General features: G+C 40.0%; 1 protein-coding gene across 2 annotated transcripts; it reads left to right on the forward strand.

Moving 5' to 3' along the window:
- Positions 1-1,579: 1,579 nt before the first annotated feature.
- On the forward strand, positions 1,580-15,460 carry LOC131892285 (zinc finger MIZ domain-containing protein 1-like). Of its 2 annotated transcripts, XM_059242088.1 has the most exons (11): positions 3,100-3,116; positions 3,176-3,256; positions 4,324-4,573; positions 9,839-10,172; positions 11,309-11,534; positions 11,616-12,923; positions 13,011-13,523; positions 13,595-13,736; positions 13,810-13,934; positions 14,006-14,272; positions 14,341-15,460. In XM_059242088.1, the coding sequence occupies exons 4-11, from the start codon at positions 10,069-10,071 to the stop codon at positions 14,572-14,574; spliced, it is 2,919 nt and encodes a 972-aa protein (XP_059098071.1). In that variant the 5' UTR covers positions 3,100-3,116; positions 3,176-3,256; positions 4,324-4,573; positions 9,839-10,068; the 3' UTR covers positions 14,575-15,460. The 2 variants fall into 2 exon arrangements, with proteins under 2 accessions (XP_059098072.1, XP_059098071.1); XM_059242089.1 differs by lacking the exon at positions 3,176-3,256 and having other exon boundaries at positions 1,580-3,116.
- The last annotated feature ends 1,062 nt before the right edge of the window (positions 15,461-16,522 follow it).

A 16,522-nucleotide genomic window follows, 5' to 3' on the forward strand; every position in this document is an offset into this window, starting at 1 on the left:
TTTTTTCCAACATTGTTTTCAAACACAAGTCAAAACTAAGATCAGCTGTTGAAACAACAGATTTTGCTAGATGTGCAAAGAAACCCCCTGTATTTTTTTTATATTTCTTAATCACTAAGCTTCAAAGTTTTAAAGACGTGTCCGAGGGCTTATGGCACACCAAGTATCTGAGTGAGGGCGAATTAGAACAATTAAGTTCTTTCATCTTTAGTAGCCATATCCTTCATCATTCAATTTGTGTGACCAAAAAATGGAGCAATTTTGTGACCTCATCTCAATTATTAAAAGTAGTGAATTATAAATAGTAGTGCGGAGGCAAGTCTGGCAAACGTGGGACTTGTCTAACTAAAACTCACGTCCAATAAAAGATTTGAAAACAAAAACCATTTCTGTTGCATGACACTACACGAGGCTAATGTAATGTCCTTTTCAAAGATTTTTGCCTTAGGTTGTCAAATCATAAAAAGTCTGGGCCAATTTGCACAAAGAATTAAATGAAAGAAATCATGAGAAGCCTGGGGTCAAATCCTTTAGAACAGAATCAAGCCAATTTCTCTAAGTTGGGTTGAAATCCTAGAGTGCACAAGGACTTAAGTCTGGACTTGCCCAACCAATAGTTAATATATAAACAATAGTATGTAGATTATCAAAATCTTATAAACTTCAATGAAAAAACTGATCTTTTCATTGCACTTGCAACAAAAGGTACATTGTTTTGAAATGAAAATGAGGCATAATGCTGCACTTGAAAATGGAGTGGATGTTAACACTCAAAGTGTTGGCAATACAATGCTTGCTTTGCTTATTACATGCTTGAGCTTACAAAAAAAGTTCATTGGTGAACACAAGCACAAAGAAAGTAACCTATTACAAGTGTGGGGGATGGTTTGTTGATTACAAAATTGCCCTTAGTTATTCAACTTCCTCAATAATGGGAAACCACTAATGGACAATAACATCAAATATTTTCAGCCACGTATTTGACTCACAAGAGTACTATGATTGCAGAATTTGATTCATACATCAAACCAATATGCAGTTTTAGATTTTAAAAGGCCCGAGAATTACAAGGCTTGGCCAATTGGATAACTGAGGGATAAATTATGACACAAAATATTTTTCTCTTAACTCTGATCTCCAATTTTCAAACCTATTGTTCACTTCATTTTCGGTTGCAGAAATGCTCTATAAGTGTGTTCTTCAGCACTCTGATGAACACCGCGCATTAGCTCTAAGGCGTCATGACAGCTGGAGTGGATGCCCTAGCCAAGCAAAGATACAAGAACTCTCAGCATCAATGGGTAGTCTTCCGGGGGAGAGGGGGAGGCCTGGTGCAAAGTGAACTTGGACTCTTCCGAGGTCCTTCATTTAGCAATATAACCATAAAGCACAAGCATATACATGACATTGTCTGAATTATGTAGGATGATGAAAGCCAGAGGGGAGACCATGACCATTGTTTGCATCTGGCAACCCTGCAAGACCTCCTCTGACAAGTGCAATCTTTGCCATATCATTTACCCTCTCTATTTACAGTTTGTCTTCTCCCCGTGATCGACTTGAACAGGCCTTGGTTGGCCAGTTGCGCACTCACTGATCATCATTCGGCCAGCCTCAAGGCCCGACTAAGCTCCTCTTGCTGACTGACTTGCCGTGTGGCCTCCCTCGCCAACTGGGCGAGCAACCTGCCCCAAGGCTGAGCATAGCCTTCACAAACCTATTGTTGGTTTGACGCTCCTTATGTAAAAGATCAATTGGCTTACATTAACTCCTTCATCTTAGAATTATTGCCATGAAGGACCATAACCAACCATGGAGTTTTGAGATCAATTTACCTTTCCATGTGGCAACCCTTGATGAGGCACTCATTAGAGCAGCTCTCAGAAAAGTGCCCTCGCTCCCATTCACACATCACATCGCCCACTTGACAGCTGTCTCAAGGCAGGAGACTCAGCTGCCTCTGAAAAAAGCACCGTTGCAACTTTCCTTACTCTCGTTGCTGTCCCATAGTCGCGACCCATGAACAGGGTAGCGGCCGGTTTCAAGCTGCTGTCTGCTCCGGACTGTGCATCAAGTAACAAGTTGTGCCACAATGAATGTGAATAAGTCACATGTCAACCTTGTCTATGCGCTTTGGTTTGCTAGAAGCTAATCATTTTAGACTGTTTTAGATCCGGAATTGTTGGATATTTGGGCAAACTTGATTCATTCAATGTTTAAGTGTTGTTTTCACTCTGCAGCCTGACAACCTTTTCATTAGTTATGTATAATCATAGCTTATGAATGGTGAGAGACAACTAAAGTCCACTTTCAAAGAGAAAAAATTGAAAACTACCATTGTAAATGAGAAAATTAATCCAAAAAGACATCGTATTGTCCTCCAGCCAATGCATTATGGCAACACTTACTTCACTAGGAAAAGGGAGGCAAATGTGTTTGGAGGTCAATGAATGAGGAACTATGCCAAGCATTTCAGAGTGACAAGCCCAATCATATGACAAGAATTGAAATGAAATGTTCAAATAGTCCATCGGCGTTCATAACTATTGTTATTTTTAGCACTTGGCCCCATATCACCTATATGATATCGGAATGCCTCACATGTGCAACCAAAGCAGCCTTAACATCATAGATCCACGCTTTTGAACATTTGATCACAACCCCACTCCTGGTGATTTATCTGGAATACACAGCCAAGCCAAGGGAGGCCAAAATCAAGTTGAGTAGCCGTAGTAGCAATGCATGCAATTGCTCCTATAACGTCAAAGTCTCTTTGTATTCCTCTCCCTTCAAGTCCGCAGCTTCAAAAGCTGTCACAGCGGATTCACCAGCAATTTGTGCAGCTGTTTCATTTTACAGACTATGCAGAGTACAATGAACTAAACAATAATGCTCTTCAAGACAGAGCAGTCCTCCTTGGAATGTGCTAAACAACAGGAGTTAGGTAAAAGCAAGATGTTGCATTGGATTTTGGTAAAATATGATCCTCAAAATCATCATCATAATCCTCATGAGCGAAAAGAGGCCAATCACCATACTCAAGGAGGAAGAACTACATAACTTGGCGAACACATACACACATGCTCTACCATGCTGGCCAGAAGCTAAAGGCAAGGGTGAGTGCGATAAAATAAAGGAAAGCTTACAAGTTCACTTGTCTATCTATCTACTCAAGCTGCCCTCTTTCCCCTCCGAAGACAGCTGTCATGGTCAGCGTGCACGCCCGGATTCTTGCTCATGTAATACTTAACCCAAGGTGATTGCATTTAGATTCTCAAAAATGGCATTACAGTTCACTTTTGTAGCATTACATCACAATTTTAAGAAAAAGGGTAAGCACTTGGTTATATCTATTCAACTTGAGACATTTTCTTCGATCTTCTTTTGTTGAACATGATGGATAAATTCGGTTAAACTGCCCATTTTCATGTGAGAAATGTGTTTAATGGAAACTGATAGTAGGAACCCTGTTGTCAATCCTCTTAAAATGCAGCTGTCAGTCTCGACGGGCGGGCCTCGTTCAAAGAGAGAAAAGAGGGAGAGAAATGATCCAATAGAGATCAGTGATGCTGGAATGGCTGTCTTTATAAGTTGGTTCATGGATTAGGATTCAACAAAACATGACATTTTCCTGATAGTTCAAAATAAGAATGCAATTTACAATCAGGTTAGTCATTATTTACTTATCCCAGGAAAGATTTTTTGCGGGTTACCCTTCAAACCAGTTCATTATTTCTAATAGATATGAAGGTTTCAGAATCATGATACAGAATGCCAACAATATCTTTGTCACTCTTACTAATTGAATGTCTGAAAGCTGATCATGATTCCAAATTGTAATGAACAAAAAAACGTGAATGTTCAACTCTTGCAGTTGAAATTCAAGTTTGGTGCTGACCAATCTGACCCAAATATCCGGGAAATGTAGAGTCAATCACGGCACTTGGCCATGGCAGCCCTGAGTGATTAAGCGCTTACCCAGGAATGAAGGGGTTATAGGCTGTGAGGGACGAACGGGAGCGAGGCAGGGAGGGACGATGGCGAGCAAGGAAGAGAGGCGGGCGGGCTTAGGGCGAGCGCTCGTTCTACGCCAATGGAGGCAGAGGCGCAGAAGGATGGTGGTCCACAAAAGTCAGAATTCGCTGGGAGACGGGAAGAGAGACCAAATCCACTAGTAGTCCAGTAGTGGAGTGCTCCCACTGTACTACTTTTCTTACAACGACTTGCTGCTTGCTTTTCGAGGGCAAGACGAACACACAAAAATATCATCAAGCTGTATACTACTTCGACTTTATGTGAGGTGTGTGTGGATGTGTTTTTCAGACGAAAATCCGGGGGTTGGGACAAAAAACTGGACAGAGTTTTAGCACCCTTTGTGTCGCCGGATTGGAATATTGGAATCCCGTGTTTCAGTTGTCCAATCATTCATTGAGAGTTGATTTAAACACCTCAACAACAGTGATTGGAACTAACTGATCTTTGTGTAGTGAGAGACAAGGTGTGATGTGTTTACCTACAAATGTAACAGAATTCTACCACGATTACCTCTACTTGTGACTGGCAATCTTAAGAGGTAAGAGAATCACATTCAACAAGTCCAAATTCATAGCAACTTTGCTTGCACTCTAAATCTGGTGTCCTCGGGACCTAGAACTCTTCTTGTTTCATATGAATTTGCATCTTATATCAATGAACATGCAGTTTTTCTTTGCTCTAGTCTAACTGTTTTGATGAATATTTACCTTGAGGGCAGAAACATGCAGATATTTGATTAGGGTCTATAATATTGTTGTTAGCTGTACGGGGTATAATAACTTTAACATGAGAAGAAAATTCAATCTGATGGTCAGCTTCAACTACGGATATATCACTAACACTAAAGGGAGCCTGTTGACAATGACTATTTGATTTAGAATTATTATTAACATATTTTCTATCGCTTCATCCATTTTTCAGCGCTCGTTCAGAAAAGACCAGTTATTTCTCAACATTTTGATGGGCTTAGGGAAATGCATTTTACGTGGAGCAAAACAATTAACATGATTTTAAGGTATTTCAGTTAGCACGTTCATCATTGGCGCCTCTTGAAAATGTAAAATAAAAATTGCTAGCATGACAATTGAAAATCAACAATAAAACCATGAGTGGCGGCAAATGACATTTGAAATGGCTCCACAAAAGTTGATCCTTGAACAATTGCATGGCTATGTATGAGTGCGGTAATAACTCATCCAAATGACAATCCCATGTTTTTAACAATATGGCAAATTCATTCCTCTTGGCCGCTGTTTCTTGAGATACTTGACCAATCCTGTACTTTCGGATTGCATCTCCGACTGGTTTTTCTATCAACGTCGGTGTTGTCCATTTGGTTGGTCCAGGGTCTCCAAAAGTTACTCTCGATCTGAGCGATCAAATAAGCAGTCCATTTCAAGAGTGGATCGAGACAAAACGGTTATAATCATTTGGTAACCCTGATATCTAATAAATTTGCCATTTGTTTCTAACTAAAAGACCTTAATTCATACCCTCGGGGTTGATAAAATTTTACAAAGAAAATTAGGTATGTTGAAGTATCTTATCACTTGCAGTCATACATTTTTGGAAGATATAGTATGGCGAGCTCCAACATGCATAACGTTTTGTTGTGAAGATGGCAGAATGTCTCTTTCATTTGTCTTCAGTTTTGAGGAAACAATTCGCAACTCGTGTCAATAAGAAGGCTAAAATTTGGGGTTGAACGTTTGACATTTGTTCGCTACAAGTGGTTTTTCGTTGCTTCGTTTGGTGTTCTATTAAATTTGGAGAGCTTAGTTTCTACAACACTCTGTTGTGGGGTTTAGCATAAAGCGTCGTGATAGTAGCCAATATGATATGTGCGCTAGAAGAGTGGACTTCAAGGTACTTCTTGCGCTCTTTCATTTTGCTCCTGCCGCTTCATTTTCATAATAATTTTAGGCCACTTTTGAAGATCATTGAGAACAACCGAACTTTGCGCTACATATTCCAAAAATTCTGCCAAAACAACAATGCAGCGAAGACAAAAAGCACACCTCCTAAAACTTTGATAGTATTTCATAGCATTCTTAAACTATACTTCAAGTACATGCCGTATTGTCGTTCTTGCACTGCGTTTTTTCATGTAAATTAACTTGCAAGTCAGCTGATGACTCAAAGTGAGATCTCTTCCAATAATGATGTAATATGCCTAGAAATGATCCCTTTTTATGACAAGTGCATCTATCATTTGTGTGGCTTGATTTGGTTTCTATTGGAAATCAGTGCTAAAATGTATTTGGGAGGACTTATGAAACACCTCTTTTGTAGATGTAGACAAATAAAATAGATTTGCAAATTGACTAATAATCAATTAAGATTTGAAGGTAGTAGGTGTACCTTAAATGTTTTGTACTCAATTTACGAGAGCTATGTCACTTATACCAGTACTCCAGGAATAGCTCTTAATATGTACAAGATAGAGCAAACTTTATTTCTATGATTTTTTGACCCAATCAACTCCAATTTAAATACACTTATTACATTTTTTAACCCAACTCTCAAATACAAACAAGAGGCCATTCTTTGAGAGCTCTCTTAAAACCCTCTGTATGGCCAATTCCAGCTCATTTTGAGACCCAAACTGATGAAATTTGCGATACCATGAAAAAAAACCAATTGAGTGAAAGTGCAGCTTCTCCATAGGCATCTTGTAAAAATTTGAAACATTCCGTCAAAGTTTTGCCCGATTTTGCAAAAGATTTTATTGTTGCATGTTGATCTTCCATTTTGTTTTGCGGTACTTTTGTGAGGGGTAGGCTGAATACACTAAAGAAACTTCAAATTTACAAGAAATCAGCTGATTTGTGTTTCTTTTTGAAAAGATAGAATGTTACCATTTAAAAAGATCTTTCAATGCTTCATGACCATTTTTCAATATCTTAATTATCATATAATATATGAACTGAGTACCGGTTTAGGTGACATACCTCTCGTACAATACCATTTTGATTACCTTTAGTGACCATTGATTGGCTTGCATTGAAAATGTTTGTCTCCAAAAGTTTTAAGGAAGATATCAATACTCAAAGATCCTGCACTTGCACCTCTTTTAATTTTTGGAATTTAAAAGCGCTTGCAAAATTAAAAAAAGATACCTTAAAGATAATTTGCGATATCCCAAAATAATTAACCGAAGCTAGGATTCGAATTTCAGAAACACAAGATCATTTTCCAAGAATTGCATGACAAATATGTCAATTAGCTTTCTTTTTTGCCGCATTTGGTACTTCGGCCAACCCTCAGCAACAATCAAAATGGAATTTGTGCAAGAATAAATACGAGCACTCAACAAAAATATGCTTCATTTGCCGACGTCAAAAAGTCTTTGGGCAAATTATTTGCTCTGAAGATGCCAAACATAAATGGTGCATCGTTGCAACATACTATTTGACAACACAAATTACTACCAAAATAGTTTGTTCATTAGGGCAATTACCAACCTCTTCAATTAAGAGAAAAACTAGAGTGTTTTGAAGAGTATTTACAATATTAGTAACACTTCAATCAATATTCCCATTGGGAAAGGCCATTTCTAGGCAACAGGAAGCCGGTAAAGAGATGAGCTATATCGTAAAAAAGTTGAAAAATGTCTTAAGGTTGGTTTTATTTTTCAATAGAGGCCCAATCTACCAGGTTCTAGGACCAATGTTTCATCTATTTGAAGGCTGTCTAAGGAGGGCAATGTCGGAAGAAAAAAAATTTTTTGGGGGGGGGAGAGTCCAGTTTAATCATTTGGTACATTTACACTTATTGTAAAATACTTCCACTTGTCATTCCTTGATGAACTGTGGTACAAATAAAGGGTTAACAAAAACAGACTGTGATGAATATTTTCGCATATCCTCTAAGGGAGTCCCTTAAATAACATTAACAGCAGCATCATTTTCACAAGAAATTTTTTTATAGTTACGCCTTCAAAGTCAAGTTGCCGCTTTCTACCGGTTGAAGTGTTGTATTGACTCATAGCAAAAGCCATAAATGGATTCGACCATTGAGTTTTACTATAATTCTTATTGTGTTTCCTGTTGAAGCAAGTAATGGTGAACGTGAACATTGGTTAAAAACAACAGTAGAGCTGAAGTAAATAACAAAGTCAATCGTACATCCGTTGCATTCAGGGAAAAGTGCCTAATAGTTATCGGTTTTGATTGATTTAGCACTAATAAATGTCATAAGTGGAATAGCAAAAAAAATTCAGGCAATAAACTTGTGGTTTGGTTCTGCTTTTTATTTTTAACTTAAAACTTTAACCTATTACACTGAGCATTATACTCCAATTTTGAGCTCATGATTGGGATTTTTCTTTACAACCTTTATCGCACGAGATTTACGGCTACTTTCTACCACGTTAACTTTTTCGAAACCGGCTTACAGGATCACTTTCATTTCCATGAGTTGGATGTGAACTTCTAGTGCCGAATTTACTCACATTTGAACAATGTGGTCGTTTAAATAAGAACAAATGTTTCTTACATGTTTGTTGAACAATAGGTTGTTCAGCAAGTGCTTTTACCTAGGTGGTAGGTCAATTTTAGTTCCCTAATAAGGTTACAATACTTTCAGTAACCGAACTGAGTTTCACTGTCGCATTGATTAACCAGCACATTTGATCCTATAATTAAGGATACGAAACCATAAAGTACTGAATGATCTTTATATTTATATTCATCAATGAAGTACTCCATGCCTACCTGCGCCAGAATCATTCCTTGAGGATTTAAAACATATAGTAAACAGTTACTGTTTTTGCATTTTCAAACAGGAAAAACTGGCACATAATGGCAAATTTCGTTCTTTTCAAATTTTGGGCTAGCTAAATGTTCGACCATTTAATAAGCAACTAACTCCATGTGCAATTACTAATTCTAGTTGGAAAATTCATATCCAGATGGTTACTCCGACAGATTTAACTAGAGTTCTCCCCTATTCGAGTCCATTTGTTAAAATTTTTAAGCGTTAAAGTCACCAAAAGTCATCCAAATGTTGGTGAAGAGGAATCAAATACAGGTGTTGTATAAGATTGCAAATACTCTAAAGGAAACAAACTGCAACGTTGAAACCGTCGAACAAATGTGTCAAGTCGAAAAAGTATCTGAAGGCAAAATTTAGAGTTATGTCGAGAAACAAGTCACATCGTTCAAGTTTTACCCGCGTCATCCACGATTCAAAAGAAAACTGAGGCATTTTTTCGATAATACCAATTCAATTAGTCATCATAATAATTTATCATGAACCATTATGGATGCGCCCTTGGCCAAATTACAATAGTCTAATTGGTACTACCAGAGGTGGGTGTCATCCCCTTAAATGCTAATTTCGTGTTAATTCTTTGAAAGAATGTAACAGCTTTAAGGAACAAAACAATTCAACCCTAACAAAATGGCGTGTTTTATGGAAATTTGACCAATCACATGTACCAACTCAAATATATTGCTTTTTAGATTCTTACATCTTGCACAATCTTTGTGGAAGAATTAGGCAAAGGTATTTTTCTGCGTTCAATCCAACTCAATATTGACCTGACAAGTGCAAAAGAAGAGAAACTTGAGTTAGACAGTTCCTTTTTAACGGTTAAAAATGCCCTGAAAACCCCAAAAAGAAAATCTGGAGCATCCAAAAATGTAAAAATGAACGTTATTGATTAATGCGTAAAGTTTATAAGTTTGACGGCCCACCTCTGTTATCAAAAACTGGTATGGATATGGAGTAGTAGTAAGTGACATGTCTCCTATTTTGATAGAAAATGCATGTCAAACATTGTTTTCTCTATTCGTTGCAGGTTTATTATGCTTTTGTTCAAAGGCAAGAAGGACCCAAAGGACGCATATGGGCGTGGCTTGGCTGCCAAAAGAATTCAACGCGGAGTGAAATGACCTTAGGAAGAGTCAAACGCCAAAGTCATCCTAGAGAAAATAATATCGCAACAAACTTAGCTAGAAGATAGATAGTTAGACAAAGACAGATAGGCAGATTGTTGTTAGCACTTCCATCCACTATCCATCCACAAATATGAATCAAATGCAATCTCAAGAGAGCTTCAACAACCACTTTCAAAACAATCCAATGATTCAACAACAGAATATGAATAAGCAGCCGCTACCCTCGTTTCAAAAGTAAGTACCACTTCATTGCACAGAACGTTTTTGATTTTATCATTTAGCATGTTGAAGATAAATGTTAGAAATGAAGCAAAAGAGCACTATCTAATAACATATCATCCATGAGCAATGGGGTCAATGATGAGAAATAAACACGCATTTGGACAGTAGACAAAACCGGATAAAGCAGGACTAAGGTCGTCCAAAAGAGCGTGCTAGGAGTTCAAAAATAAATAAAAGGTATAATGCAACAAGAACCTAACATATTTAAAAACTTCATAGAGTAATTTTCTTAACAAATTCAACCATTTGATGATAATCCATAATATTTTAAAAATGTACATAAGCAATAAAAATCGAGTTGCCTTTGTAAAGCGTAGACAAACAACCACACCATTGATTTTAAGTTTCAAAATGTGAATGTTAGATATATTCTAAAGGACCTGATATGCTATTTGAGGCTAATACAGCATTATAAACTGAAAACAATGCCTATCATATGAAATTATTTCACACGAAATTATTACTAAATCAAGAACTAATAAAGAAGCTAAACTCAGGCCATTGTGACAAAAAAGGAAACAAGAAATATTGGAGTACTGTAAATTGCTTCAATCACGCTCGCTTCACACATAGCTTTGATTCAATACATTTTTGTCCAATATGTCTTTAGCTTTGTTTGAAGTGACCAATTATACTGGTTTGAGGAACAACAACTGACATTTCATTAAGCCAAAAGGTTTACCTTTCAGAATATTTACATCAACAAGCATTTTCAAAAGTTTTGAAATTATAATTGATACTTAAGTGAAAACTTTATTAGCAACAAATATATTGAAAGCAGTCAGAACCATGTGAAAGTGATGAATACATTGATGCCTAAGGAGACAGAAAGAAGTTAAGAAATTGTCTTACAAGCACTCTTCTCTGTGGTATGTCAGAGGTGCATTATACAGGTTTTAATGACGTATTTCACGCTTAACACCACCAAAAAACAATTAAAATATCTGTGTAATGCAGTTTTGTCCATAGGTTAAAAGAGTACCAGAGTTTCGCGTTTTGTACACTTTTGGACAAGACTGGACAAGAGTGTCCAAAAAGGAAATGCTCTCCCTGATCATTAGCCAAAGTTTTTATTTTTAATTTTTTAGTCTTACAAGTGGTGTTGGATGGAGTGGATCTACGGACACGCCCACATCTTCATCTTCCATTGAGCCAAATATGGGCATGATGGGGATGCCCATGGTGTCAAGCTCGAGCACTATGCCAGGAAATCCCAAGAGCCACATGAGTCACATGGATCATATGGGAAATATGGACCCAATGGGACCCATGAATGGCAATAGCATGGGTCCAAGGAACAACCAATTTCATCAGGTAATAATGATTCTCCAAACCGATATTAACACTGTTTACTGCAGGTTGTGACTGGTTCAAAACGTGACCATATTGTTTTAGATGGGCTTTCCCGGAAATGACATGCACTCAAATGGCATGATGGGACAACACCATTCATTGGACAATCCTCACTTTCAACCAATGAGTCACCGTCAGCCGCTGCCCCCACATCATCAGCAACAGCAGCAGCAATCTCAACAACAACAGCAACAACAACAGCATCATCATCAACAACAACCCTCACCTCAACAATTTTATCCGCAGAACAATCTAAACCCAATGAACAATGGCTTCCCACCCCGATTGAGCCAAAGTCAGCAACAGCAGATGATGAACAGCCGATTAGGAATGAACGGAGTGGGCGGACCAATGATGCCCCACCAACACCCTCATCCGATGCAGAATGGAGGAGGGGGTGGTCCCGGTCATCCTGCGGGTCATCCTTCACGACGACCTGCTCCGTATCCAAACCCAATGTACATGGCCAATAAACGCCAGCAGAATCCGGGAATGTTTCAAAGTCATAATATGATGATGGGCGGTCCCGGATACATGCGTTTTAGCGGCCCCAACAATGGCATGTACCCCATGGGCTATGGCAACATGAGCCAGAACCCCAACGCACATCGACCCCCCATGATGGGCCAATTTCCCCCCAACCAACGTCAGTTCCCCCAAATGTCAATGAACAGCCATAGGCCAATGAACTTTAATCCCGGTGGGATGATGGGGGTGCCGGGCAGCCCGGATCCGTCGTTTCAGCCTCAACAAACCACAGATCTGTCAAACAACAACATGTCCCCTAGGATCATGCCATTTCAACATAGTCCTGTTCCTGGCAATCCTACCCCTCCCCTCACGCCTAATGGGCCGAGTGTGGGCGTGCCATTTGCCAGTCCGGCATCGTCAGACCAGGGTCATGGATCACCTATGGACATGAAACCGGTGCCTATGAAAGGAATGAATGGCGGTCACTCTGGTGGAAGTGGGGAGCCCCGTTTGACTTTCCCCGTAAAGGACGGTCTCATTCTAGCCCCTTTCCGTCTTGAGCACAGCCTCACCGTCTCCAATTTTGAGTATGTTCTCAAGCCACAGATTTTCCAGTGTCTCATGTGGAGACCGGATCTTGAGCTTCAACTGAAAGGCTTCTACCACGAGGACCGAGGCATGAACGTGAACTGGCCCAATTCGGTTTCTATCTCGGTCAATGCCAATCCCTTAGGCATTGACAGGTCTAATGGGCCACCACCTCACCTTAAACCTCATCCAAATGAGACTAACAAACATTGTCATCGGCCCCTGTATCTAAAAGATGTGTGCATCAGTGGGAGAAACACGATCCAGTTCACTGTGACGGCTTGCTGTTGCGTAAGTGCCAAGTGTTACCATATTAGAAAACAATTGGGTTTTCAATTGGTTTCTTAGAAATGATTTAAATTTATTTCTACCTTTCAGTCTCACCTGTTTACTGTGCAACTTGTGCATCGCCCCACGGTTCGGTCCATTGTCCAAGGTCTGCTCCGGAAGCGACTCCTTCCCTTGGAGCGTGGGGTTGTCAAAGCAAAGACCATCCTGACCAATTGTAACAATGCCTCCAACAATTCAAAAGACGGGGGCAACCACCCCTCCTCCAACCCCAAAGATACCGTCAATGGCAGCTCATCAGATGAGCCCACGTCCTTGAAGGTCATGCTGACGTGTCCTCTGACCTTCAGACGTATGACCTTGCCTTCTCGGGGGCAGGATTGTCGGCATCTCCAATGCTTTGACTTGGAGTCCTATCTTAAGTACAACGCAGAAAAAGGCGGCAACGGCTGGAAATGTCCTGTGTGTAACAAAAATACGCCCCTCGAAGCGCTGGAAATTGATCAGTTCACGTGGAGCATTCTTCAGACCCCCAAATTTTCTGAGGTTGATGAGGTCATGATGGATCAAAATGCTGGCATCTCCCTTTCTCCACAAATAAAGGTAAACCCCCTTAGAGATGCCATTCAAGCATTCCGAAGCGGTTTTTGGCAAATTTGCGATATGTCTTTCAGTCTGAGGATGATCGGAGTAGTAGTTCAAAGAGAAAGGACAAGCCAATGGCGCCCACCTCCCTCAAGCTTCCAAACCTTGCTCTTTGGGAAATCCCCAGTTCCATTAGGTCTCCAGGACTTTACACACCTCCTGATATCAACAGTAAGTCTTTCTACAGAGAAAACGTGAGGGATTGATCCATGAATGGAAATGAGTAAAATTCGACCCTTTTCAGGTATTGTTAGCGGACAGTATCCCTTGGAGGAGTCTGGCGGCCCTCTCTCCCAAATGAACGAAGCGGTCAATAAGATTGACCAACCTCGAAATGATCCCAATGATCCAAACTTTTTGAGTGTAAAGGTAAGTGGAACTCACGTCATGCAAATGCTTGAGCGTGGCTTACAGTGACATATTGTGTCCCGCCTTTCAAGATGGGTCCCCACACTCCGTGCACGCCAGGCATGCCGGCTACCCCTCATACGCCTGGCTCGGTTGGTCAGAAAGCGTCTCCTCCATGTCCTGGATCCATGCCTTCCTCATCGTCAGCTCCAAATGCATGTGCACCTTTACCCTCAATGTCAACCTTGGACGGGAGCAATGGTAATCATATGTCTCATCCTGGCAACGACTTCTCTCTTGATGATCTCAATTTTGACCCATCTTCTATAATTGGCGACACTGACAGCTCAGATATCAATGTAAGTATATTGCGAGTCACGAAGCGATGTTCTTGGCATTTTTTGCAAGCAACTTTAATCCTTTTCAGTTGGGCGATGTTGACCCGGATGATCTGCTATCCTTTCTGGACCCCCCTCCAGAGTTGGCCACGCCCCCTTCTTCATCATCAGGTTCGTCATGCCATCCTGGGGATCAGCAACAGCTTTCAAATTCGAGCCAACACGGCCACCCGGGGACGAACCATGGGCAATGCGGAGACAGCGATGCCAATCAGGATGACTTGTTGAGTCTAATTGACAACTATGAGTACAGCGATAAATGAGGCAATGAATCTAGTCATCATGGGGGTGTTCCCTTACAATTTGGAATCATCCATTCCATATATCAGCCCAGCCCTAGTGTATGTGTACAAAAAGGCCAATGTATAGAACCTAGCAATTGCTTCTTCAAGGCCCGGCTCCCCACCCATCTTATTTCCCCCCTCACCATTTCTACTCACAATGCTCTCTGCTACTAGTTTTCGATACATGTCTTTCATATCTTTATCTCCTTGGATATCTATCCATCTGTTTGCTTCTTACTTCACCTGGCAGGGTGCCAAACATTAATCCGGAAAATTAAATCTAGAATCACGAAACGTAAGTTCTTGATTCACCCTAAATATGGCAAACTGATTAGTTCAACAAACTCATCTTTTCAATGGCACTCCACATTGTTGTATTATTATTTCTAAGGCCTTCCACAACAGAACGTTGATTGGAAGATTTTACTCCTTGGAACATCTCCCTCCTCAGAAAAATCTATTTGCGGAGGGTCCAGATTATAAGACGCACCCTGTACATTATAACTGAGCAATACGTGATTGATTGTTTGATTGATTGATTGCCAATGTAAGATTTCGTTGCCTTTCTAAGTATTGTTCCCTACTTTCACTATTTTCACCTTTTACCTAGCGTTGTGCTATATAGGCCTCTGTAACTTTGATTTGATTATCCCGCCCAGGAGACTGCCCGCTTTACTATTCTAATAACAGCCGACTATTTTGAAACTCTCCCAAATGATGTACTAATGTCAAATGCACCGCCCTCAAACACCCACATAAACCGACACCCAACACACTGAGCAATGGGATCGTCTCCCATATCTTTGTCTCTAATTATTACCTTTAAACAGAAACTATGAATTATATGAGATTATTACAAAACGTATTCAAGCATTTCGCCATTGCCAAATGTCATTCATTATTCTATATTTGTCACTTCCAAGGTTTTGTTGATCTGTCCATTGTAGCCATAGCAAAAATACTCCAGAGCAACTTGAACCCAGTAGTTTTGGCTAGCCTTGAAATAAAGTTGGACGTAATTCAGGTTAAGATTAAGGGTCCTATCGAAAGTGACCAATTACAAACTGAGAGTAAGGTGGTTCAGGAAGTCGAATCCAAAGGCTCTTTTCTCTCTTATCGAACTCTAAGAGAAAAATAAAACACCCTGTTGGGCCTTTTGAGGTTGATGGGGAAGCCATTAGCAATGTAGAGGATATGGCTAACATGCTTGGTAGAGGGCTAGTCAGAGAAACGACACTCACGATATTTCTGACATTTTTTTGGCTCCGTCGCGGCTGCCTGGTATGTGCGATGGGGATCGTCGGCTTTGAACACATTTAATTACGTGATTCTGAAAATCAAGTTCCGAATTCAGGGAGCCAGTGAGTTGATGGCTTGTTTGTCTGCTTTGGTCGAAACTGGGTAACGCAAGAGAAGTCAATCAATCCGACACCCTGCTGCCCAACTACCAAAATGTGTTCAAAGCAAAGTCTCAAGTGGCTTGGTTGGAGTGGCTTTTCTCTGACAAGCCCTCTAATGCTTGGAGATGAGTTCTCTAGTGTGTTTTCAACCCCACTGAGTTTAGAATTTGTATGCTACTAACTATTGGCAGATTTATCTCCCTTCGATTATTGCGAAGGTGTTTGATATAATCATGTATGGGGTGTGCCTGGCATGGAACAAGGCAGTTTACGCACAAATGAAGTACTTTATAGACAAGTATTGCTCAAATTATCACAATTTCGTTTCAGTGATACCACATAATGTCCTTATTCCGCATCACAGCCTTAAATCTGGTCTCTACTGCTTATCAAATTATTCACACTTGTTCTGCCAGGATTTCCCCTCATACAACCTTCAAGGCTTTAACCAAGGCTTGCAGAATTTGGTTAACTCTTAGACCCAATCTTCCTGTTTACAATTGATGAGAAAGAAAATTCCATTGGGT

The sequence above is a fragment of the Tigriopus californicus genome, chromosome 12, assembly GCF_007210705.1.
Source record: "Tigriopus californicus strain San Diego chromosome 12, Tcal_SD_v2.1, whole genome shotgun sequence".
Lineage (NCBI taxonomy): Eukaryota > Metazoa > Arthropoda > Copepoda > Harpacticoida > Harpacticidae > Tigriopus > Tigriopus californicus.

Excerpts from the sequence above, each read along its gene's own strand:
- LOC131892285 (XM_059242089.1), top strand. The coding sequence starts at position 10,069 with ATGAATCAAATGCAATCTCAAGAGAGCTTCAACAACCACTTTCAAAAC. Across the intron at positions 10,173-11,308 it reads CCGCTACCCTCGTTTCAAAA|TCTTACAAGTGGTGTTGGAT; the intron begins GTAAGTACCACT and ends TTAATTTTTTAG. Across the intron at positions 11,535-11,615 it reads GGAACAACCAATTTCATCAG|ATGGGCTTTCCCGGAAATGA; the intron begins GTAATAATGATT and ends ATATTGTTTTAG.